At 38.4% G+C, this 23050-nt stretch overlaps 3 protein-coding genes across 6 annotated transcripts; all 3 read right to left on the bottom strand.

The window, feature by feature from the left end:
• Positions 1-1920: 1920 nt before the first annotated feature.
• LOC109192455 (mitochondrial import inner membrane translocase subunit TIM23-1-like) lies at positions 1921-2901 on the bottom strand. Its single transcript, XM_019343106.1, has one exon. It carries the CDS (start codon positions 2694-2696, stop codon positions 2118-2120), a length of 579 nt encoding a protein of 192 aa, XP_019198651.1. The 5' UTR covers positions 2697-2901; the 3' UTR covers positions 1921-2117.
• A 4554-nt stretch (positions 2902-7455) lies between these two features.
• Positions 7456-8188, bottom strand: LOC109192456. Its single transcript, XM_019343107.1, has 2 exons — positions 8143-8188; positions 7456-8109 (listed from the first exon to the last, which is right to left on the bottom strand). Exons 1-2 carry the CDS (start codon positions 8178-8180, stop codon positions 7746-7748), a joined length of 402 nt encoding a protein of 133 aa, XP_019198652.1. The 5' UTR covers positions 8181-8188; the 3' UTR covers positions 7456-7745.
• Positions 8189-14388: 6200 nt separating this feature from the next.
• Positions 14389-21409, bottom strand: LOC109192574 (polyadenylate-binding protein-interacting protein 3-like). Of its 4 annotated transcripts, none has more exons than XM_019343266.1 (15): positions 21211-21409; positions 20463-20650; positions 20234-20380; positions 19956-20089; positions 19638-19828; positions 18876-19053; positions 18546-18782; positions 17392-17504; positions 16946-17015; positions 16805-16838; positions 16332-16618; positions 15986-16132; positions 15529-15621; positions 15358-15420; positions 14389-14785 (listed from the first exon to the last, which is right to left on the bottom strand). In XM_019343266.1, the coding sequence occupies exons 2-15, from the start codon at positions 20587-20589 to the stop codon at positions 14756-14758; spliced, it is 1851 nt and encodes a 616-aa protein (XP_019198811.1). In that variant the 5' UTR covers positions 20590-20650; positions 21211-21409; the 3' UTR covers positions 14389-14755. The 4 variants fall into 4 exon arrangements, with proteins under 4 accessions (XP_019198811.1, XP_019198813.1, XP_019198814.1 ...); XM_019343268.1 differs by having other exon boundaries at positions 16332-16558; XM_019343269.1 differs by having other exon boundaries at positions 16332-16534.
• Positions 21410-23050: the final 1641 nt, after the last annotated feature.

The raw sequence follows: 23050 nt of genomic DNA, 5'->3' as shown, positions 1-23050 counted from the left end.
GACAATTCAGTAATTTTAATATTGGCATCTCTTTACTCATAGACATGTGAACTACGAAATCTCTTTTTTTTTTTTACGAATTACTCCCAAAATTACTCCTAAAACTGCGAATATAAAATTTGATTTGCAGGTCCTGAAGTAATTCTGGGTGTAATTCGTACAAGAAAGAGGAATTTCACACTTCACAAGTTGAAAGTAAAGAGAGATCAATATTGACATTACTAAATTGTCCCTTTATTTAACACCAATTTGACGGAATAACAAATGGAGGACTAAATTGAGCGAAACACAAAAGTCTGGGACGATATTAGGTCACCAAAGTCGTTTGAGAAAAACCACTATAGTCGAAGACGATTTTGGGTATTAACTCTTTAGAAAAATGACTTCCCCTTTTTTCGAGGGGAAGTCATTTTCCAAGCCTTTCGGTCTGCCCTCTCTACCACGCCTTTGTTGCTCTACCAGAACAAGCTATTGAAAACCCGTCATCGGAAACCAGTCTGGCCGACTGAAACCACTAAAACCAGTCGGCGTGACTGGTTTTCAAAACCAGTCAGCCAGATTGGTTTCCGGTGCGACACCAGTTTGGCCAACTGAGCATTGTTTATACTGTGCTCATTTTCTGAAAAATGAACTAAACGCACAAAGGCAATTTTTTGTTGTGCAGCCAAACACGGGAAAAGAAAATATTTTTTGAAAAATGACTCATTTTCCATAAAACATTTTCCTATTTAAAGCATCTCGTTCCCATGGCGTGGCAACAATAGACTTTGCTAGTTTTCTCCAGCAATTGCGCTTCCTTCTTGCTTGATAGGGGAGGCTTCCATTCACCTACAACTTCCCAATGGTTCCCAAAACACCAAAGATCTAGAATAAAAAAACACATACTCCATCAGTCAATTCTGACATCTACCTCATGCCAAATACAGTTAACTTTCCAGGAAATAGTATTTGGCCTTCCATTAAGACTGACTTACAATAGACCTTTTACCTACTTGCATTTGAAGCATGTGCTACACATTTATGTTTGTTTATATATATATATATATATATATATATATATATATTCATACGAGAACCTATATTAACATGTGATTATGAGAACTAATATGGACTATGCATGTCATGTATAACACAATGCACACACGTTGTGCACGTGTCTTGCGTTGACTTTTTCCTTGCACCATGTACTGGCATCATTAGATATTGCACAAGTTCTCAAGTTCACACAATAAGGTAAGTTCTCCCATGAACATAAACCTCTATATATGTATGTGTGTGTGTGTGTGTGTGTATGCTCTCACCTGAATATGAAATTCAGCATTGCAAATTCACCCACTCAAATAACTTCATCTAACAATGGATTTTATGAGAACTGCTCAACTGCCCTAGACTGGGCAAACAATTAGATTCTAACCACTTCCTGCTAAATAAGCACTAAATACCAGGACTAAACGATTCACAGTGATTAGAGGCAGATAGAACCAATGAGGAGAACTCGAACAATCCAAAACATTGCAGAATGTAGCAGTGCACTAGCTACCAACTCTTCTCTGCCTAGAGCAAGGGAACAAAAATCAAACCCAAAAGATAGAGAAAACACAATTTAGCTCAACACACATGACACATCTCAAGCTTGTCATCTCTTTGGAATCTACACAGGCTAGCTGGAATCACAATATATAAAGAGTAGGGATAATGGAAGAATACCAGAGGATCTTATTTCAGAGCAAAGTTCCACACAAAATGACCTTTGCAGCTTAATGTCATCAAAGCTGTACATATGTGATCATGCATAAACTATAATAAATCTTACAATACCTGCCAAAACTACACATTCAGTTCAAGAATCTCTAAACACACACACACACACACACACACACAAAAACTTTGAAGTAAACAGACAATAGATGGCACCTGCACCTGTTTGGTTTAAATTTATTCAGGATCACAATGTTCACTACAAATAATTTTGAATATATTAGCCAAAAAAATGTAGATAAGTTTGCACCTTTTTTGTGGCACACCTACAAGAATGAATAATATGAGAATCAATTTCTCAAGCATATGCATATCATCAAAATTACAGAAATACAAGATGATGATGAAGAGAAAGAAGCTCAGATGGGAACATATCGTTTCATAGCCTGTTTGGCGGTGACTCCCAAGCCAACAACCACGCCGCCGATAACTCCGGCCACAGCCGCCGACCTCAACCCCGCAGCCGCCCTGTAAAGCGCGCCAGTCCCTAGCCCCGCCACCACGCTGTTGATGACATCATCCGTGTCTCTAACCGCCACCATGCCACTCTCCATCCCAGCATAAAGCAACCCTATGACGCCCGCCCGGTTACCAAATTTGCGGCCGTTGAGACCCGACCCGTTCAGGATTCTATTGACCCGGAGCTTCAAGCTGTCTCCGGGCTCAGAGGCTTTGGCGCCCTGATAAAACCCCTTAGCACCCCCGAAGGAGGCGCCGGCGAGATAGCCGATACCGGTATAATAGGTGAGGTTTTCGCCCCAAGATCGCCGTTGCACGCGCGATTCCTCTTCGAATAGGAACTCCGGGGTGGTGGGGAGCTTGTATACGGTCTGGATTGGGATCTGGAGGTCATGGTAAGGGTTATAGAGCCGCCGATTGTGGAGGTCTTGATCGTTTTCTCCGCCGCTATGATTCGGAGCTCCAGGTTGATACGCCATGGCAACACTTGGTCTGGTATCCTCTTCTCTCTCGGGTGTGAGATGAAAAAGCTAGGGTTTAGGTATCCGGAGATTGAGCGATCGGAGATACTGGCCTCGGAGGTGAGGTTCCTCGTGCACGAGACTGCGTAAAGAGACGGAGAGAATGGGGTTTGGGTTTATTGCGTACCCGCCGCGATTTTGGAATAAAGGAAATTGGGCCGGTTCCATACTACCACTTGGTCACGGATTCACAATGCTATTGGGAATCCTGATACAAAAATTATATATTTTCAGTTAAAATATTTTATACTTATAATAAATAATTTTTGTACATATAAATAAGAGTAAATATTCAAAATAGTCCCTCGACTATAGTTAAATTTACAAATTGGTCATCGACTTTCAATTTTAACCAATTAAGTCCTTAACTTTGTAATTTTGACACGATTTGGTCCTCCATCTATTTGACCGTTTGTTGGCCGTGATCAACGATCTCCATAAGAACCTTCAACTCTCGTCGGAGCACGTGGAGGCTTCCAGGATGACGTTGCACTGGTTCGGAAACACGTCGTCTTCTTCGCTCTGGTACGAACTCAACTACATTGAATTCAAAGGGAGGATGAAGAAAGGCGACCGGATTTGGTAGATTGCTTTTGGCAGTGGATTCAAATGTAATAGTGCGATCTGGAAATACAACCAGACCCTTAAAAAACCGACGATGAACCATGAAATTACATATATATCCTCAAAAATCACAGTCAACAAACGGTCAAATAGACAGAAGGACCATATTGTGTTAAAATTACAAAGTTAAGGACTTAATTGGTTGAAATTAAAAGTCGAGGACTAATTTGTGAATTTAGCTATAGTCGAGGGACCATTTTGAGTATTTACTCTATAAATAAATAATTTGATAATTACTGATACATAATATGATAGTTACATTTTTACATATACAAAAATTATTAACGGCAGATACAAAATGTGTCAATCGTAAATACAGGATATGGAGGTTATTTGGAAGGTTCGGTTTGATTCGCATGATCTCTTGCCCATTGAGTCACCGTGATTTACATACTCCCACATGCTATGTTGGGTCGGAGTGTGGGGACCCTTAGGGTTGGAGATTCAGCCGTTTGGAATAAGAATATGGAGATTATTTACTTATTTTTGACTAGGATCTACAATGCAAGGTACACCCTGATCTATAATATAATTTGCCCCACTTGCTAATTCCCCTCTCCGGCTTTTATTTACAACTTCACTTTTACCAATTCTTAGACCATGCAACTCGATTCACGGTCCACTATGAACTTTGGTGTATATGTACAATAGCTGTGTAAATTATGATTCAAAAAATGACACTCATTTTGTGTAATTTTATTTTTTCATGCAATTTGTTGCAATATACATTTTTATAATTCATAATGTACATTTAAGTTTCATTATTCTAAACCAGAAATCAACGTGAACCTGCATTCACATATTTTCTTCTTTTGTTGTATAGTAACTAGAGGCTAATGGGGTGTCTTCTATTGTTAGAATGCAGGTTGAGAGGTGAGGATCGTTTATTGACCATCTTTTGACAATTCAACAAGAGCAGCGTGGAGATGTCGTCTATGATTTTGCAAGGCAGTCCAGTATGTATGTAGGACAAAACCATCTTATCTTAATCAAAATCAAGACTCAAAATGAAGTCCGATCCCGGAATGTCGCCGAGAAGGCCTTCTTGAGACCGTGGCTTGCGACTGCGGCTGCAGCTGAAGCTTCGGCCAGAGATTACGGAGGTGAATGCCGGCGGCGGCGGATCCATGGGACCAGATCTCAACGACGGAATCCATTGGAGATCCAAACATTAGAGAGCAGAAATTCAAAAGTCGTTTTGTCCAATATATGAGTTAATTCCCGTAATAGTCCTCCGACTATGTTAATTTTCTACAATTGGTCCCCGACTTTTAATTTGGACAATTTAGACACTTGACTTTTGAAATATTTTCAATATTGGTCCTTTCGTTAGTTAAAAGTTAAATGGATGTTAGTTTGAGGGGTAAAGTAGTCATTTACCTGCTTAGAGTATAATTCACGGTCTTTCCCCCTTTCCTTGTATTCATTCCCTACCGGGAAATTATACGGAGAAAGTGACAACGGCAACGGCGATGAAAATGAGACGAGGCATCCCTGTAATTAACATACTCTTCTCTTGGAGACTTGGAGACGAAGGGAGTATAGTAATGAAACAGCCTTCTTATCCGTCTTACAGTACCCAATCAAGAATACCCGATTCAATTCCTCGGACACTCCGCAGCGACGGCCATGACTACGAAGGGCTCTCGTACACCAAGTAGGTTGATCAGAAGATTCAAAACCCGTTCTTGGTTCTTGATCTGATCAATTTCAATAACGTCACCGTTGATTATGCGGAAAAGACGGCGTGGGTTGGATCCGGCGCGACGATTGGGGAGCTGTATTATAGGATATCGGAGAAGAGTAAAATTATTGGGTTTGCGGCGAGCGTGTGCCACTCCATTGGTGTTGGAGGGAACTTTAGCGGCGACGGTTATGGGATGATGCTCAGAAAACACGGGCTCGCGGCGGATCATGTCGTGGATGCGCGTTTGGTTGATGCAAAGGGGAAGGTTTTGGACATGAAATCCATGGGGGAGGATTTGTTCTGGCGATCCGAGGAGGGAGAGGGAATACATTCAGGGTGGTTCTTTCATGGAAAGTACAATTGGTTGATCGATGTTCTCCAAACCGCAACGACTTTCAACATCGTCAAAACTCCGGACCAAAACGCCACCAACCTCGTACACAAACGGCAGTCCATCGGCCCAAAGCTACCCCTAGAACTCTTCATAAGAATAATCGCACTCGGACAAACACCCCAAAACACCGTACAAGTCATGTTCAACTCCCTGTACCTCGGACCAACCGACACCCTTCTTCAAATTCTGCAACAAAGTTTCCCAGAATTAGGAGCCACAAGACAAGACCTAGGAGATATGAGCTAGATAGAAGCCGTCCTAACCATCGACGACGATTCCATTCTCGCACAGGGCTGGAAATCTGTACAAAATCCAGTACGTTATGAGTTGAAGCGAAGCAGGGAGGGAGGCGGCCTATGAAAGCCACATGAGCTAGATAAGAAGGCTGTTTCATTACTACACTCCCTTCGTCTCCAAATCTCCAAGAGAAGCGGATTTGAATTACAGGGATACCCAGCGGCAATTTTCCGGTAGGGAATGAATACAAGGAAAAGGGGAAAGACCGTGAATTATACTCTAAGCACGTAAATGACTACTTTACCCCTCAAACTAACATCCATTTAACTTTCAACTAATGGAAGGACCAATATTAGAAAGATTTTGATAGTCAAGTGTCTAAATTGTCCAAATTAAAAGACGGGAACCAATTGTGAAAAATCAACATAGTCGGAGGACCATTACTGGAATTAACTCTCCAATATATACATAGTTTGCGCAGGTAAATATGTTTTCTTCGATTGTCCTTACAATTTCTCAAAATTTTAAAATAGTCATCTATATTTTATTTTATTACAAAAGGATCATCAACTGATATTTTTTGTGACAATTCATACATAGTTATTCATGAATTTAGTCTTCTAACTATCATTCATTTTCAATTTTAGTCATTGACTTTTAAAATTATCAGATTTAGTCATTATGTATTGAATCATTTCCAATTCTAATCCATCATTAGTTTTTTCATGTGTGAATCATTAACATTATGGGTAAAATTATGCCTGCTAGAATAAAAAAATTAAGGTTTTATTTACCGCTTGTAAGAAATAATTTTTGCGCAACGGTGATGACTTTTGTAATTTTATACTTAATGATTCCCACAAGGAAATGTCAATAGCTAGTGGATTAAAATTGGAAAATATTCAATATTTAAGAACTAAATTTGATAGTTTTTAAAGTCAATGACTAAAACTTAAAATGTTAGAGAACTAAATTCGGAATTAACTCATTTAGAAATTGTGTTTAATTAAGAGTACTTTGATCAAGCTAATTAAGTGAAATGAACATTATACTCTCTAGTTTCAGTAACTAACTCTACCTTAATTAGTTGAAACGATATGATGTTGTAATTACATTAGCAGCCTAATTAATTAGCACTAACTGCCTGATGATGAGTTATATATTTGTGAAATTGATTTACGTATATGTGTCCCAAAATCATCATTACTAAGCGTTAGAAGATATGATGATGGCATTTACCAGCTGCACTATGAGCAGTTGCTCCATTACTTTCTATCTAAATCTACACTTAACTCACCAACCAACACAATGGGCATAGCATGATGATGACGAGAATTCTCCATCTCAACTAAAAGTCTAAGCTAATAGTTGGATTACACATTAATGGCTATATACTCAACAATGAGTAGTGCAGTTAGCAGGCAGACAAAAGGTAGCGGAAAATGATCATTCAACTTTTTATTTTTTAATACATAAATATCCAAACTTACATAAAACTAACCCTAGTAGTCTCTAGTTCCTCGTCCAAGTGTCGCATGAACAACCTTTCAGTCAGTTTCCTGCCTTACTATGGACATAAGTAGTCCAACCTTTCAGTACGTCAGTCTCCTGCCTTACTATGGGCATATAAGGAGCCCAACCCACAGGCTACTCCAACTTGGGGAGTCCAATTCCAATGATATTTGAGGTGGGATTCGAACCCTCACTTTGTCGCCTTTAGCCATGATTTGAAGTCAGGTGATCAGTCACTATGCTAACCCGAGGCAATGATTATTTAACTTGAATGCAAGAAGGTGAGATTCCTTCATGCTATTAATGGCTTTGATAAACTTCTAGCTATCATAACATCACATCATAATTTGGAAACATATATACGCGTACCCCATGCCACTTGCCATATTGGTCTTCATGCACATTAACATCTATCTATCTGCATTTTCTCGATCTGTTTCTTTTGTAACTTAAAAGTCTTTTGACATTACAGACAAGAGTTATTAAGATACTTTTTGTGCATACATATAATGAAGATGAAAAGCTATATCTTTGTAACAGTAATGATAATATCTCATGCAGCATAGTCTATTATTTCAGGTATGCTATCAAGCATTGGCTTCCACCCCTTAGAGAAAACTTCATCATCATCATCATCAACATTATCATTTCTATTGATCTGATCAGTCCACTTTCCTTCATTCTTAAGATGACACACAATAATGTCACTAAGAGATATTCCTTCTCCACTCAGCATTGATTTCAGCTCTTGCTTGCTGATGACTAGCTTAATCCTCATCACCTGTTGACCCACTACTTCTTCTTCTTCTACCTGATCTGCAAACTTGACTTTCTTCTTTTTTGCAGGTGAATCAGAGATGGCTGCATGGCTTTTGAATTCTGATAAGACTTTGATTGGAGGTTTATATTCCAGGATTTTCCCATCTGTTTTCATCACTCTGATAGCCTTTGCCTTTGCCTTTGCCTGTGGAACTATGCAATTCCCCATGTGTTTTAGATAGGGGTAGGGGTAGAGCAATATACTTATGAAATTAAAGATGGCCTTTTTGAGGAAGGGTTGTGGTGTTTTTATAGGAAGAAACCAAGGAGAAATGGATTTCAAATATTATTGTCAATTTAAAATGGGCATGCATATTTAGCACTTTATTTTGGACCCACCATGTTTGAATTTTAATTTGTAGGTATGAAAATGAAGGGGTTGGGAATCTGGATTCAGGAGTCCATCATTCTCTTCATTGATATGATAGTCATCTCATTGGAACTCCCTGTTGAGAATCTATATCTGTTTAATGCAGATTGGTTTTTGAAAAGAGAGTTGGTCTACTTGCTTAAAACAAGTAGTGATCCATGATACAAATTTACTCGGTGATATAAAATATGCTTATTAGCCAAATAAGGGGTGTATGTCAACTACTATGTAGTGCAATGACATCCCGGTTATTCATTTAAGTGGATGGTCAAAGGTTTGAACCCCGATGGATGGGGGTTTAGATTTTTGGAGCTGAAAATGTTTGAGAAAGTATAGAATATATACTACTTCTTGTAAAGAATCATAATTATTTCAAAAAAAAAAAAGTAAAGGGGTGTATGTACTTCAATTTTAAATGATTTTCATACGAGTTTATATATAAAAATTTGTATGGCAAACATTTATAAACATTTCCATATTAAAATTAGAAATTGAATACACTCTTACAAACCCTTCATAATACATTATTATTTATAATTTTCTTACAAAAAAACTTTTATAATATATAATTGATGGTTTTGTCAAGACCGGATCCACCATAAATCGGGTATAAAAGTACAATAGAAGTATGAAAATAATAGTATTATTGCTCAGTATGCTAGATCCAATAGAGTGCGTACAAAGCTCGAGATACTGTCCCAAAATGACGGCACAAATAATAAATAAATAGTACAGAAATAAATAATTAATTAAAATATAGGATAGTAAAATTGTGGATAAGCTATAGCCCAATGAATGAACTAAAAATAATATCCTAGCTAATGGTAATCGAACACTGGTGTATGTTGAAGGTTAGGAACTCGTACCACTGAACTAGAGGGATTAAGTGAGCCAAGGAATGATGTTTTAAGGAGAGAATAATGGTGCCATATATATTGTTGAAGACCTTTCGGATGGTTGAAAATTGTATAGCATTGGCTTCCCTTCAATATTGGCCATACACGTGTCTCCCACTACTTTGCTTTCAGTGCACTTCACATGCATAAGTGAAGCTTCCTGCCCTCTAATACGCAAGATGAGTAGTAGTGGTTTGGTGGGTTGGTTGTGTGTTGCTAAGTGGGAGGTTGTGGATTTGATACCCCTGGTAGCACCTCTTATATAGTTATATATTTTGCTCCATGCTTCCTTATCCAAGCTCAAGATCATTGCCAATAAAATGGGCGCCTATAGTCCCATGGCCCCATCAGAGTCCCTTACTTTCTTTGGTTGTCTTTGACGGGCAAAGAAAGTATAGACACTCAAGATCTTGTACACGCATGGGCCCTCTCAACTCCTGATAGTCCCTACCGCCTTCTTTCAACACGATTCGTCAGGAATATTTAGCTCTCACACGTACCCTACAAGAAAAAGAAAGATTTTTCCTGGCTTCCCTTCGTGCGGGCTCAGTGAGATGCCTCACCTCGAGGGGTAACTTAGCGATCCACTAAGAAGCTGAATAAATCTATCACTGAAATGCGTGATTAAAAGCATCAACTATTGCAAAGTGGGATAAGATATGTTGACCGCAAAGAAGTGAGATAGAAATATGTCAACCGCTGAGAAGATGGATTTGAGCTTTTTTCTTTTTACTTTTTACACATGTTGGGCTGCATACCCTGTCTTGCAAGCCCAGGTGATGATGTGTATGTCCCGCCTACATTCCGGACCCCATACGAGATTATTTGCAAGCTGGGTTTCTTACCCTGCAAGCATACGTGATGACGCGTACGTTTTGCCTGCCTTGCAGACCCCGTACGAGATTTTTTGCACGCTAACTGCTTACCCTACAAGCCTTGGTGATGATGCGTATGTTCCGCTTGTTTTGCGGACCCCGTACGAGACTTTTTTCTTCTCTTTGGCCGCCTACCATGCGTTGTGGGCTCAGTACTGGAAATGAAAGGAGGTGAAAAGTAGTTAGAAAATAACTAAAAAAAATATTTTTTTATTACCTTCTCGGGCTGCCTGCAAATCTAGTCACATTTTTTTCTAGGCCCACTAGCGTGCTTTCCGAGCCTAGGGTACAAAATGAAGTTGAAAATTGTTTTATTACCTCCTCGAACTACATATCCAGCCTACGAGTCCCTTTGGGTGTTATTGTTTATTGTAGCATCTCTCGTCGAGGCTGCGGGGCTTCCAACACCCGTTGGTACCACTTACCATGTCTAGGGTTCACTGTCGCGTCCATTTTTGTTTTTGGCTTCTTGGTTAGCCTCGTTGGTCTCCTCGTGAATGAGTTCGGGCTCCCTTCATGACGTGTTCCCTCATTTTGGCCCTAGTTCCGGCCTCGGAACCCTTGCACCTGGCCCCCTCCTTGGCGTTGCCATCCTCCCAGCTCGTGTAGTGCTAAGTCGAGGTAAAATGATGATTTTCTTAAGTGTTCGGGTCAGCGGTCGGCTATCGGTGCAGGCCGGGCTACGTCCCCCACAGCTGCTGGGTAGGACACTCGCAGATTATGCTAGCAGTCTCCCGGGCTAAAAGATTAGACGTTAGGTCCAACTCTCGATGGTAGTTTCTCCTCCGACGGCTATAGTGCCAATTGGACCTCTCACCTTCTTCGGGTCAGGAACTGACTCTCGCGAACTTGACTGATCCCCTCCTTGTTGGCTAAAGCGCTCTTATACGTCTAGGGAATGCTCATTTTGTAACTTGACTATTTTGGCGTATCTCGGGTTTGATTGTGTAAAGGGAACATGGATAAAACAGGTAGAAATTAGGAACATGTGCAGTCGAACTCTGGCGTATGGGTTGAAGGTTAGGAACTCATACCACTGGACTAGGGGGATTAAGTGAGCTAATAGATGATGTCTTAACGAGGGAATAAGGGCGTCTTATATATTGTTGAAGACCTTCCGTACAACCTCAGCTTCCTTCAATATTGGTCGTACACGTGTTCCCCCACTCGTTTGCTTTCAGTGCACTTCCTATGTATAAGTGGAGTTTTCTACCTTCTAGTACACAAGATGAGTAGTGGCTTGGTGGGTTGGTTTTGGGTTTAATACTCTGGTAGCATCTCTTATATTATTTTGTTAAGACTTTGCCACTAAAATGGGCTCCCGCGGTCCCATGACTCCATCAATAATATATGTTTATAAATCATAAATTAATGGATTGCAAAAAAAAAAAAAAAAGTAGTGTGGACTTAATAATTATATAAAAATAATTCAAGAAGTACAAAATTTAAGAAATAAATGTAAGAAAATTTGTTTGCGACCAACAGAAAAGTCTCGTTGCTATTCACAGCAACAAAGTTTTGGTACCAGCCTACCAACTTGGATTGCAGTAAAGATGAGTAGATGAGTATTTGTTTAGTGGATTGTCATTGTCACCAGGCTTCATGTTTTTACAGTGAAAGTCAGGTGAGCCATTATATAATAGGGCCAGCAAATTAAAAGCAATAGTACAATTGGTGATATGGTGGTTGACTATAACTGTGCAACCATGAATCGGAACAGTTCGCCTTCTCCATGACGACCAGTCGCCTTCCATCGGAGAAGGCGACCAACTCGTCGCCTACCCCGACAAAAGGTGACCAAGAGAAGGCGACCAGATGGTCACCTTCCATGAAGAAGGCGAACAGTTGGTTGTCTTCTGCCGAGGAAGGCGGCCAGTTGGTTGCCTTCCGTCGGAGAAGGCCACCAACTGGTCGCCTTCTCTGGCAGTTGGCAGTCGCCAGAATCAAAATGACATGCAATAGCAGGTTAATTCTCGATTCTTGAACCTCATTGACTCAATATGACATGTTAAAGGGCATAATTGTACTTTTAAAAGTTTAAGAACCTAATTTACTTTTTAGGTAATGTTTAGGGACTTATTTGATCTTTTTTCTCGTGATGATTTAAACTCATAGTTGAATCGTGACGGGCTAAGAATATTTGTGTAAAACAAATTTTGATATTAGTAGATGAATTGCGCGTGAGTTAGTGGTGAATGATGTGATGAAAACAATATGCATAGGTACACCGTACACATATGTATGTTCCTAGAAAACTTCACAATATAATGTGAAGGGAATAGGGAATAGGGAATAGGGAATGGATGGGAGTTACCCAGGCAGAGGCAGAAGCAGGGATCATCCTGTATATGTTCCCCACCACTAACACTTTGTGTGTATTCACCACTTACTGGGATTAATCATTTCATTGGTGAAAACTATAATGGAAAGATTTTTGTATTAGTGTTACTATTATTATTATTATTTGATTACATGTAACATAGTTAGTATTTGTGTGGTTCTAGAATTAGTCTTATAGTTCTAGTCTATTAGTTAGGAGTGTTTAGTGGTGAGACTAGATATACTCACGTGTAATTGGTTTCAGTTTGAATTGAATGAATTATCTTTTCTAATCTGGTATCAGCCTAAACGATCCTACTGATCGCTTCCCTATCGCAAACTACCCCATCTTTCCCGTACCGATTTGTTTTCTTTTTCCCTGTGTATCACTGATTTCTAGTATGTAAGGAGTAGGACATGTTTAGAACAAGTTTGTAGTTAATCATATATATATATAGGGTTGAGATCAGGTGCGCAGATGCTCTCAGGTGAACGATGGGATTAGATCTAAATTGTTGATTAAATTTAGATCAATGGCTCAAATCAATGAAAATTTAAAAAAAAAAAACGTTCATCCTCAATTAATGCATCCATCTTCTTCAGGTTTATTTCAAAGATAACAACTCCACTATTTGTTATAATATTGCTATCATTTTTTTTCTTTTGAATTAGATAATTGAAAACAACAAAACCTTGATCAAATCATTTTGAACTTGAAAACCAAAACGAAAAAGCACCATTGTACTGTTGAGTGAAAAAAAAACTGTAAAAATTGTGCACCTTAAGAAGGAAAACAAAGCACCTTAAGAAAAGAAAACAATGCACCTTAAGAACGAAACTCACACACTTAAAGCTTTAGACAGACGTACCTTAAGAAGGAAAAAAACAACACAACTTAAGATAAAAACAACACACCTTAAGATGGAAAACAGCACATCTTAAGAAGAAAAACCACGCACCTAAAGCTTTAGGCCGACGCACTTTAAGCATACAAATGACGCACCTTAAAAAGAAAAATCACACACCTAAAGCTTAGACCAACGTACTTAAGTTTCAACAACTGACGCACTTTAAGCACACGGCACAAAAACCACGCACCTTAAGCACACAATCAACGCACCTTAAGAAGGAAAATCACACACCTAAAGCTTTAGATCGACGCACTTAAGTTTCAACAACTGATGCACTTTAAACACACGCACAAAAATCACACACCTTAAGAATGAAAACCACGCACTTTAAATTTGACCTAGATGCAAAAAATCAAATTGTCACCGCATTTTTTTCTAATCCTTGTTAATCCTAAATGTTGATCTTAACAAGATTAAAATGGCTCTCATCTCACCCCCACGTTCGCACACGAGGACACCATTTACATTTGAACCGTATTCTATATATGCAACTTTATTACTAAAATGCAATTTTAAGATTATTAGTTAGAAGGATTTTTTTAATGACATAGACAACTTCCTGAATGTGTGCACTAGATAAACATCGTGACTCTAATCAACAAAGAGCCACAAATAATTTTTTTTTTAGATGATGGCAACAACTACCTGAATGTGTTCATTAGGTAAACTTCACCTTGTGAATCTAGTCGGCAAACGACCACAAAGAAATAAACCAATCTAAATTGTTCATAGTTAGCCAGCTCAAATCAAAAAGACCAATATGTCACTTTCACTAAGAGTTAAACTTAGAACCTTGCAGTGATCAAACCAATAGCCTGACCAACTTGAATAGGATTGTCCAGAATCGGTAGTTTTGAATTACAGGGAATGAGGATACCCTAAAAAACAAAGACTGCTTTTGCAAAGGATACTAGTACAAGAAAAACATGCGCAACACAAACCTCTAACTGCCTTGCAATGACATGCACAGACCAAACTGGAGGTGAATTCAACCTCTATTATCTTATACACTTGTTTACCCGGAAAATAATGAAAGAGCCAAAACGCATGGGATTTTAAGTTACACAAATGACCTGAGACTATCTATCCACTAAATTAAAAAGAAAACAAGTTCAACAACAGAACACTTGATCCATCTGTGTTTTAAAGAAAAATAAAATAAATAAAACTAAAAAAAATTTAAAAAACCATGAAATAACAAACTTCCCATCACCTGGAACGACGCTAAGAGAAATGTTGGAACCCCTTATCAGCTATCTAGTGCTCACCAAAGATACATAAAAAATAGTTCCAAGCAGTCAAAGTGTCAGAAGTTTATTTCCTATAACCGCAATTGCCCAAGGCATTGCAGAAACATTGTGTCAATCATCTCATTAAAAATCTCTTCCCTTGTGCGGCATTTCCTGTCAAACACAAGACCCCACCATTCATCAGCTCAGAATAGACATAACTCCAGACGAGTAAGATGAACTTCTATTGGAAAAGGTTACTGAGTTTCTACTCTCATTCACACAAACCAATATATCCTACTTGCCAAAAGGAAAGAAATGCTGAAGTCTGGACTCTAAACACTCAATTGTAATCAATTTAAGTTGGGTATAAGCAACAACCGGACTAAGGAGGACGTGGGTTCAACATACTGTCATCACGAGAGTTATATTCTTCACAATTTGTATTAGGGTTTGAAAATTTTTCAGACCAGATGGGAAACTTCAATACAATTGAATGACAAGGAGAAGCAACTATATTGCATTGAGAAAAAAAGGCTTAGTTATACAGTGGAGTATGTGCACCAATTATATACTAACAGAGTAACAGTCATACAGATGGAAGACCCTTGGAGTATCTAATCTAGCTTTAGTAAAACAACCAAGTAGATGGTTGGATGGTTAAGACTACCTCAGTAACTTGACAAGAAGAATTACTTGATAAAGAAAAATCAGTAATAATTAAAGCTAAACATTTAATTTCTTACATGAGGGTAGTTTGGCATGTACATAACTTGACGAGGGTGACCAAGTAACATCTGCTGTCCATACTGCAAAATTAGTAGATAAAAATTTTACACACTTTTCAAGTTCCCCTTGAGAAGCATGAAAACTACTAAACAAACAAAAGATAAAATACTCCACAAAAGGAGACAAACCTGAGGTCCATTCGGATGATAATATGGCTGAGGAGCCGGTGTAACTTGTTGATTATAAATATATGGCTGATATCCAGTAAAGGGTGGTGCAATCTGCAAATGGTATGTAATTAGCACTTTTGAGAATGTACCAAAATACCATAGGTTAGAACCAATAGAATTGCATTAAAGAAAGTTGAGTTTTAAAAGGTAAGTATAACTACAACAGTCCCACTAATTTGTACTGGTTTCTTGACACAAATATGTTTAACTTTCCAGTGTAGCAATGACAAATGGCAATCACTGAATGGCATACTATGTGCAAATGACATAATGATCCATATAAGGATTCAATCCATAAATTCAAGATAGATTTAAAAAGAAACCATTGAACTTCTATAAGAATTTTATATGCTTTGATGTAACTCTGCAATTAAAACAAACAGACATAAATTTGGCTTGCCAGATTACTACTTACCCCAATGCCAACAGTCATGCCTTGCATGTGAGGGACAGCAGCCACATTAGCAGGATAATATAAGGAACCATCCGAGACTGGAGATGCAGGTCTCAAAGGTGTTGGAGATGGGACAAAACTCTTTGCATTAGGATTTAGTTTGAACTCCTGACAATTGGCAGAAACAGAAAAAATAAAAAAATAAAAAAAAGGGAAACTATGTTTTCTTGCATATAGTACATGAAAAAATAATATGTACTAGAAACTATGAAGGTTTATACACTTATAGTAATATTACTCAATGACTTAAGTAATAGTAATTCTTTTAGAACATAAACATTGAGTTTCAAACTAGTAGCGATCTCACCTTAGCATAAGGATTCAATGTTGACTTTTCTGACGACAATGAACTCACAGATGAGCTCCGTGACAATTCAGTCCCAGTTGTCAATGAGGCTGTACCCCCTGCATCAGCACTAGGCCAGGCACAACTAGCAGATTTTATACCCTGAGTTTTTGAAGGCACTGCACCCTCTGATTTAGCACTAGAGTTTATCTTCTCACTCTCGGCTGAAACATGCAATGCACTGACATCTGATGGCAATCCACACTTACTAGAGCTATCAATTTTAAGTTTTTGAAATGGTTTTAGATCTGCACAAGTATTCAAAATAATAATTTCAATAACCACCACCTAAAATCATCTACAAGAAAGTTACATAATACAGTTGACATCAAATCAGAGCCATTTACTAACTAGGACAACTTAGAGAGCCTGGTCCAGGAATAAGTAATTGTATGTGCTCTAGAGAGTTACTTATAAGGATACGGTATACTCACCCTCAGGCTTCAGCTTTTCACCCTCTTCAGCCAACTGCATAAATTGTATACGGTCAAGAATTCTTTGATTACCAAAAGCACACGAGCAATACAATGAAGTACAAAGACATCAATAAAGATAGACATCGAGCTTTAGCTCACCATTTGCTTCACATTATCCTCATCAAAGCTACTAGTTCCCTCTTGTCCACTAGGCTGAATCTCATGAGCCCTGAAACAGAGTTCACAGCAACAGAGGTTATAATTATTGATTTCCTAGAAAGATCACCTACTTTTGCATAAAAACAAAGACATAAAGTGCATTCCCTTGGAGTCGAAGAAGGATTCCCTTCCCCATCTGAAAGACCCAATTCCACATAAAGCAAAGAATCTTATACTCATTTTACCAATTTTATCACAGGATAACCTACTTTATGCAGTCACATCTCTACTCCCTGAACAAAGCATGTGGGACATATTCTAAGAGTGATAATTTTAATGATGATGCATCTTATATTCTGTTGCCATATCCTTCCTGTCCAGTCAAGTGGGTCATTCACTCTGGAATGAGATAATAGCATTTAAGTATGATGGAAAACAAATTGAACCTGCGCTCCTCCGTAATGGGAACATGATCAGCTGACAACTGTTTAGCCTGATCATCAATACCAGTCCAATAAACATCCCTACTAGTACTTGACAAGGAAGATTGTGCTTCATCCTACAGAAAAGAGAGACAATAAGAAACAGGTAGTCAAGACTAAACAATAGTAAAATATAAATGAAGAAAAAGGAGCAAAATAATGAAAAAACAGTAGTAAATAAACAGCAATAATGGGATATCTAAATCACAAAAAGACATACGCTGCTGGATGGGTAGGTGAGATAGGGGATATCACATTCTTTGACTAGGGAAAGGATTCAGTGCCCCTACACTATGGGGGAGAAAATGAGAACTTGTAGTTGGCTATTGGGGACATGAAACATGAGTCACAGAACCCACAACCTCCAAGATCTCCCATCTCCGAGAGAACAAAAGTGGCAAGAAGACAAAGAAGAATGTTGGTCAAAAAGAGAAGAGTATAGAATCTGCCTCATTCTTAGTGGCATTCTCTCTTACTGGATGTCAACTAAACCGATCCTTCATCAATGTTTTTGACATATATTTCCTTAAAATGTTGACTTCTAGTGAAGTCCTAGATTCTTGAGGCAAGTAGCAGTTTTATTTAGTTTCTTATAATCTTATATAACTTTAAATTTTCAAAATTGAATTTCAGTATTGCAATTTAAGACAGAATTTTATTAAATGACCCCAAAAATAGTGAAATAACCAACACATTTTGACAAGGGGGTATCCTTGAAGTGCAAACCTAGCTTTACAACCAAAAAAGAGGGAAGAAAGAAAGAAGATGATAGAGGGATACCCAAAACATTAAACATCGTGGCTTAATATTACACTATCTTAAATAGCTATATCTGCTACAGCGTTGAGCATGTAATGCAATTGGCATGACCAGAACTAATTGCATAGAGTAGTTGATAACACAAAGGAAATCTAGATATGAAGGAAGAAAGAGTTCCCATCTTAAGTACCTAATTCTCCTATTCTGCTGAGCACATATTGCAAGTGGCTTGATTAAAACTAATTGCATAAAACAGATGAAGGAAACACAAACAAAATCTAGATATGAAGGAAGAAAAAGTTGCTTTTTTTTTTTGTAATTAAAGCAATGACAATGAATCAAGGTCAAGATAGTTATACCATGGTTGAAGTTCTTGATAGGCATTGAGCTCCATTATCAGATTCGTTGCTGCTAATACCAATGAACGACTTCCTCGTTACAGAATTAGAGATACCCTGAAATGTTTCATCATTGCAGGAGTCCAACAAAATTTCCTCACAATCATCATATCCACTATCATCAACCCCCCTAAAGACTGATGAAAATCGGGTTTCCTCATCAATTTCAAGGTGTCCATGAAGTTGATGTCCTCTTTCCTATTACAGAAGTTGGGAGAAAATCAAAATAAAACAATAGAGAGTAAAAATAAAACAAATAGTTTGCAAAAAAGAATGTGAGGCTCTTCTTACCTCAGCCAGGTGAAGATCACGGGTTTCCTCGCCTTCAATTTCTCTAGCTATCCTCAAAGCTTCTCTTTCCAACTCCCTTGTCTGAGAGCCTCTCTCAAGCTTTGTTGTATACAACTCCTCATTGAATGTGCTTTTTACACCAAATAGTGTTTCATTTGCTTCAAATTGATCCCAGCCCCTATTATAAATGAAGGCCAAGCGCATAAATCAAACATAACAGGGGAAGATCATTAATGAAATGGGATTATCAACTTATTTCAGATCATTTCATAGACAAATAGTGCATCTAAGCAGCACAATGAAACAGACACTATCACCCTGCCCATCCATACAAGTATCTCTCCGGTATCTAGTTCCTGGCCTCAGCTTCACCATAATTATGTAATTCATTATTAGAAGAAAAGCATATATGAAGAGGCTTGCTCATAAAACAGAAATAATACGTTAAAAGCATTCAGCATCCACCTTTTTAAGGGAACTGACCTATGAAGGGACAGCTAAGAAAAATGCTAATTTGAAAATGGCTAGAATAAAGACCCAACATGTTACATAATTAGAAACCACAAAGTATTATACTTTTTCCTTCACATAGTGTGTTTAATTTTTCCAGAAAAGAAAAGAAAAGACATGCAGTGATAATGATTTTAAGTTCTAGAGAGAAAATGTGGAGCTTTAAGCTGTTAACCATAATATCAGGCAACCTTCTTAATATTTACACAGCCAAAACATCCACCAAAATGGAATAAGAGGTTCTTTATTAACCTGTTCCAATGCTCATCAAATATATTATCCAGTTCGGGACATTCAGGAGCATCACTGTCAGGTACCCAACGTTCCAGCTCTCGCCCCACCTCAACTTGCCGGGACTGTGATATGCAAGAATCTGTCATTAAATCCAGCTGTGCTTCCTGTTGTAAGTCATATTTGAATCCTTCTGAAGTTACAGGCACATCCTGTTCCATGCAAGCAACAGAACTATTATGTTAAACTAAAAATCTTGTGATTGACAAATTAAATGTCTACATGTGTAATTTAAAATTTAATTGTATACATAAACTGAGAGGAAAAAAATAATAAAACCTTAGCAGTAATTTGCACAAGCTCTTTAGATGGTATTATGAATGTCTTTGAAGAAGGCTTGCTAAGAGATTGTGAATTACTCTTGGGCCCATGAGAACTATCTTTAATCAAGCGTGCCATCTTCAGAACAATGCCTGAAGTAATTCAGCTCAAAAAATAAGCATTATATTTCAAAACCAATTTAAATTACCAACACATATGTAATATTTCAAAATAATATTTATGAACCAGCCATCAACAATAGAATATAAATGAACACGTTTTGTCTTTTAACATACCAAAATCTTGAACAGTATCAGTTGCATGAAGTATCCCTGAAAAGACGGAGCCATCCAGCATCTGTACTTCCACTTGATGTCCAATAAGGCAAGCAGTTATATATACAAGGCGATCACGTGAAGGGATTTCAGAATCTCCCTTTTGACCTGGAATTTTTTTCAGCATTAATGCTATTGAAACTTAAAAAGAGTATTAAATGCTTAGTTGTTTGTAGTCACCAGCTCTCACCTACACTTGTCAATCGACTGGAATTTGTTTTTGCACTCTGCAACTTTATTCCAGTTTCTCTACCCGTTCTGCGACGACCAAATCCATTGGCAGAAGATCTTGTCTGCACAACTGGCTGCATATTCATCCTTGAAATATAATGTACACTGTGATCAATATGACCTTCCAACTCTAGTTCAGCTAGTAAACTGCAATAAAAAAGTCAAATGGCTAAGTTAACTTAGCAGAGGCAACTCTAGCAATATGCATGCCAATGTCATAAGATCCGTCACCTAAGAAGCTAATTCTCCTTTCAAATTTATCTTTCCTTCTATTTTGGATTGGGGAAGTCCAATTGTCCAAATGTCCAATAAGTTACAATGCAACAAAAGAAGATACCAAGGGACATCCATTTACAACCATGTGAATATTCTTTGTATATTCAATATTCCCTAAAGTTTTTTGCTTTCTAATTACAGTATCAAATATAGAAGTTACCATCCAGCTGCAAAGCTACCCACAGATTTTTCGAGCTCTAAAATAGACACCCAACAGTCCAACACAACCGATTTTTACACGATTAAAGAACAGCATAATAATTTTAACAAATACCGGATACCATCGAAATTACTTGCCAAATAAAATAGAACCCAGAAGAAAGAATTCTGCTTGACTAAAAAAACCCTAGCAAATTGATCGGAACGCTGTGATCTAGGAATACATGTACACGGCTTATACAGAAATGTAGGGAGAGAGAGATAATACTTACTAATAGAAGGGTTAGAGAAAGAGATAGATAGATACACACAAAAAGAGGATCAGAGAGACGAAGCAACGGGGTTTGATCGGAGACGACAGGTTCTCTGTGAAAGGAAATTAGAAGAGAATGTATGAACTATGAACCATGAAGCGTGTCTATAGGAGATTTACGATTTAGCGCCGGAGAACCCATAATTAATTACCCGATCCGACCCGACCCGACCCAGTCCAATACCCGAAACGATTGATCGAAATTTCGATTGCCTTGAAGATGCAGATTTCATTAAATATTTATTTACATTTTTGTCCCGCCTTTATTATATAATTTCACATTTCATCTCCATGTATTATGATTGTTGCATTTAGGGCAAAATTGTCATTTTATACAATATTTAGTCATTTTTGGCCTTTTGGGTTATCTAATAGTTTACATAATGTACATTATGTAATAACCCATAAATTACACTATAGAGATAAATCGTACTAAAAATATCATGTGCGATGAATTGACTAAGAGAGTAATAGTAAAAATTGAGTGATCTTCTGGTACAAGATAATAATTATTCACTAAATGTGAATGTAGATTAATAATTGACCAAAATTTTAAAAAAAAAAAAAAAAAAAAAAACAATTCATTTATAAAACCCCCCATTAACTTAAGGTAAGTCCCATACTTTAGGGTCCATTTGGAAAGCAGGAAAATGACTTTTGGAAAATGAGTCATTTTCCGGAAAATATTTTCCTTTCCAGTGTTTGGTTGCATTATGGAAAACTGTTTTTCTGTGTTTAGTTCATTTTCTGGAAAATGAGTAGAATTGTATAATTAAATATTTTAATTATTTTATTTAGAATATTACAACATGTATAATAATATAATATTAATTTTAAATATAATAAAAAATAGCTAAGTTTTTCAAAAAACAAAAAAAAAAAACTAATAATATATCAAAAATATTATGGTGGTGGTGATGGTGGTGTAGTGGTAGTGGTGTTATTCGTTATATAATAATAATAATAATAATAATAATAATAATAATAATAATAATAATAATTGGTGGTGGTATGACGGTGGTGGTGTGGTAGCGGTGGTGGTTGCGGTGGTATGGTCGTGGTGGTGGCGGCGGCGGCGGTGTGATGGTGGTGGCGTTGGTTGCGGTGGTATGGTGGTGGCAGCGGCGACGGTGGTTGCGGTAGTATGGTGGTGGTGGCAGCGGCGGCGGTAGTGGTGTTGGTGTGATGGTGGTGGTAGTATGACAGTGGTGGCAGTGGTCATGTGGTTGCGGTGGTGGTGGTGGTGGTGGCGGCAACGGTGGTTGCGGTGGTATGGTGGTGGTGGTGGCGGCGGTGGTTGCGGTGGTATGGTGGTGGTGTGATGGCGGTGGTGTGGTGGTGGTGGCGGTGGTATGGTGGTGGCGGTGGCGGTGGTAGTGGTGGCGGCGATGGTGGTTGTGGTGGTGGCGATGGTAGCGGCGACGGTGGTTGCAGTGGTATGGTGGTGGTGGTGGTGGTGGCGGCGACGGTGGTTGCGGTGGTATGGTGGTGGTGGCGGCGACGGTGGTGCGGTGGTATGGTGGCGATGGTTGCGGTGGTACGGTGGTGGTGGTGGTGGTGGCGGCGATGGTGGCGGTGGTGGTAGTGGTGGTGTTGTGATGGTGGCGGGGGTATAGTGGTGGTGGCGGCGGCAATAGTGGTGGTGATGGTGGTATGGTGTTGATGATGTTGGTGGTGGTGTGATGTTGGTGTAAAAGTTGGAAAATGACTTCCCCAAAAAAAGGGGAAGTCATTTTCCTCCAAAACAAGCCTATTTTCCAAAGTCAACGGAAAATGATTTCCGTTGACTTGATTTTCCA

Source organism: Ipomoea nil, unplaced genomic scaffold (assembly GCF_001879475.1).
Source record: "Ipomoea nil cultivar Tokyo-kokei standard unplaced genomic scaffold, Asagao_1.1 scaffold1770, whole genome shotgun sequence".
NCBI classification, from domain to species: Eukaryota; Viridiplantae; Streptophyta; class Magnoliopsida; order Solanales; family Convolvulaceae; genus Ipomoea; species Ipomoea nil.
The sequence above is the reverse complement of the archived record's forward strand: the minus strand, read 5'-3'. Positions and strand labels throughout refer to the sequence as shown.

What these genes read in the sequence shown, in the direction of transcription:
- LOC109192455 (XM_019343106.1), bottom strand. Translation starts at nt 2,696, where the DNA reads ATGGCGTATCAACCTGGAGCTCCGAATCATAGCGGCGGAGAAAACGAT.
- LOC109192456 (XM_019343107.1), bottom strand. Translation starts at nt 8,180, where the DNA reads ATGGGGAATTGCATAGTTCCACAGGCAAAGGCAAAGGC. An exon ending in CCACAGGCAAAGGCAAAGGC is followed by an intron (nt 8,110 to 8,142) that starts AAAGGCTATCAG and finishes AACAGATGGGAA; the next exon opens with AATCCTGGAATATAAACCTC.
- LOC109192574 (XM_019343266.1), bottom strand. Translation starts at nt 20,589, where the DNA reads ATGAATATGCAGCCAGTTGTGCAGACAAGATCTTCTGCCAATGGATTT. An exon ending in TATCAAGAACTTCAACCATG is followed by an intron (nt 17,505 to 18,545) that starts GTATAACTATCT and finishes TCTTTTCTGTAG; the next exon opens with GATGAAGCACAATCTTCCTT. An exon ending in ATCATCCGAATGGACCTCAG is followed by an intron (nt 15,421 to 15,528) that starts GTTTGTCTCCTT and finishes CTAATTTTGCAG; the next exon opens with TATGGACAGCAGATGTTACT.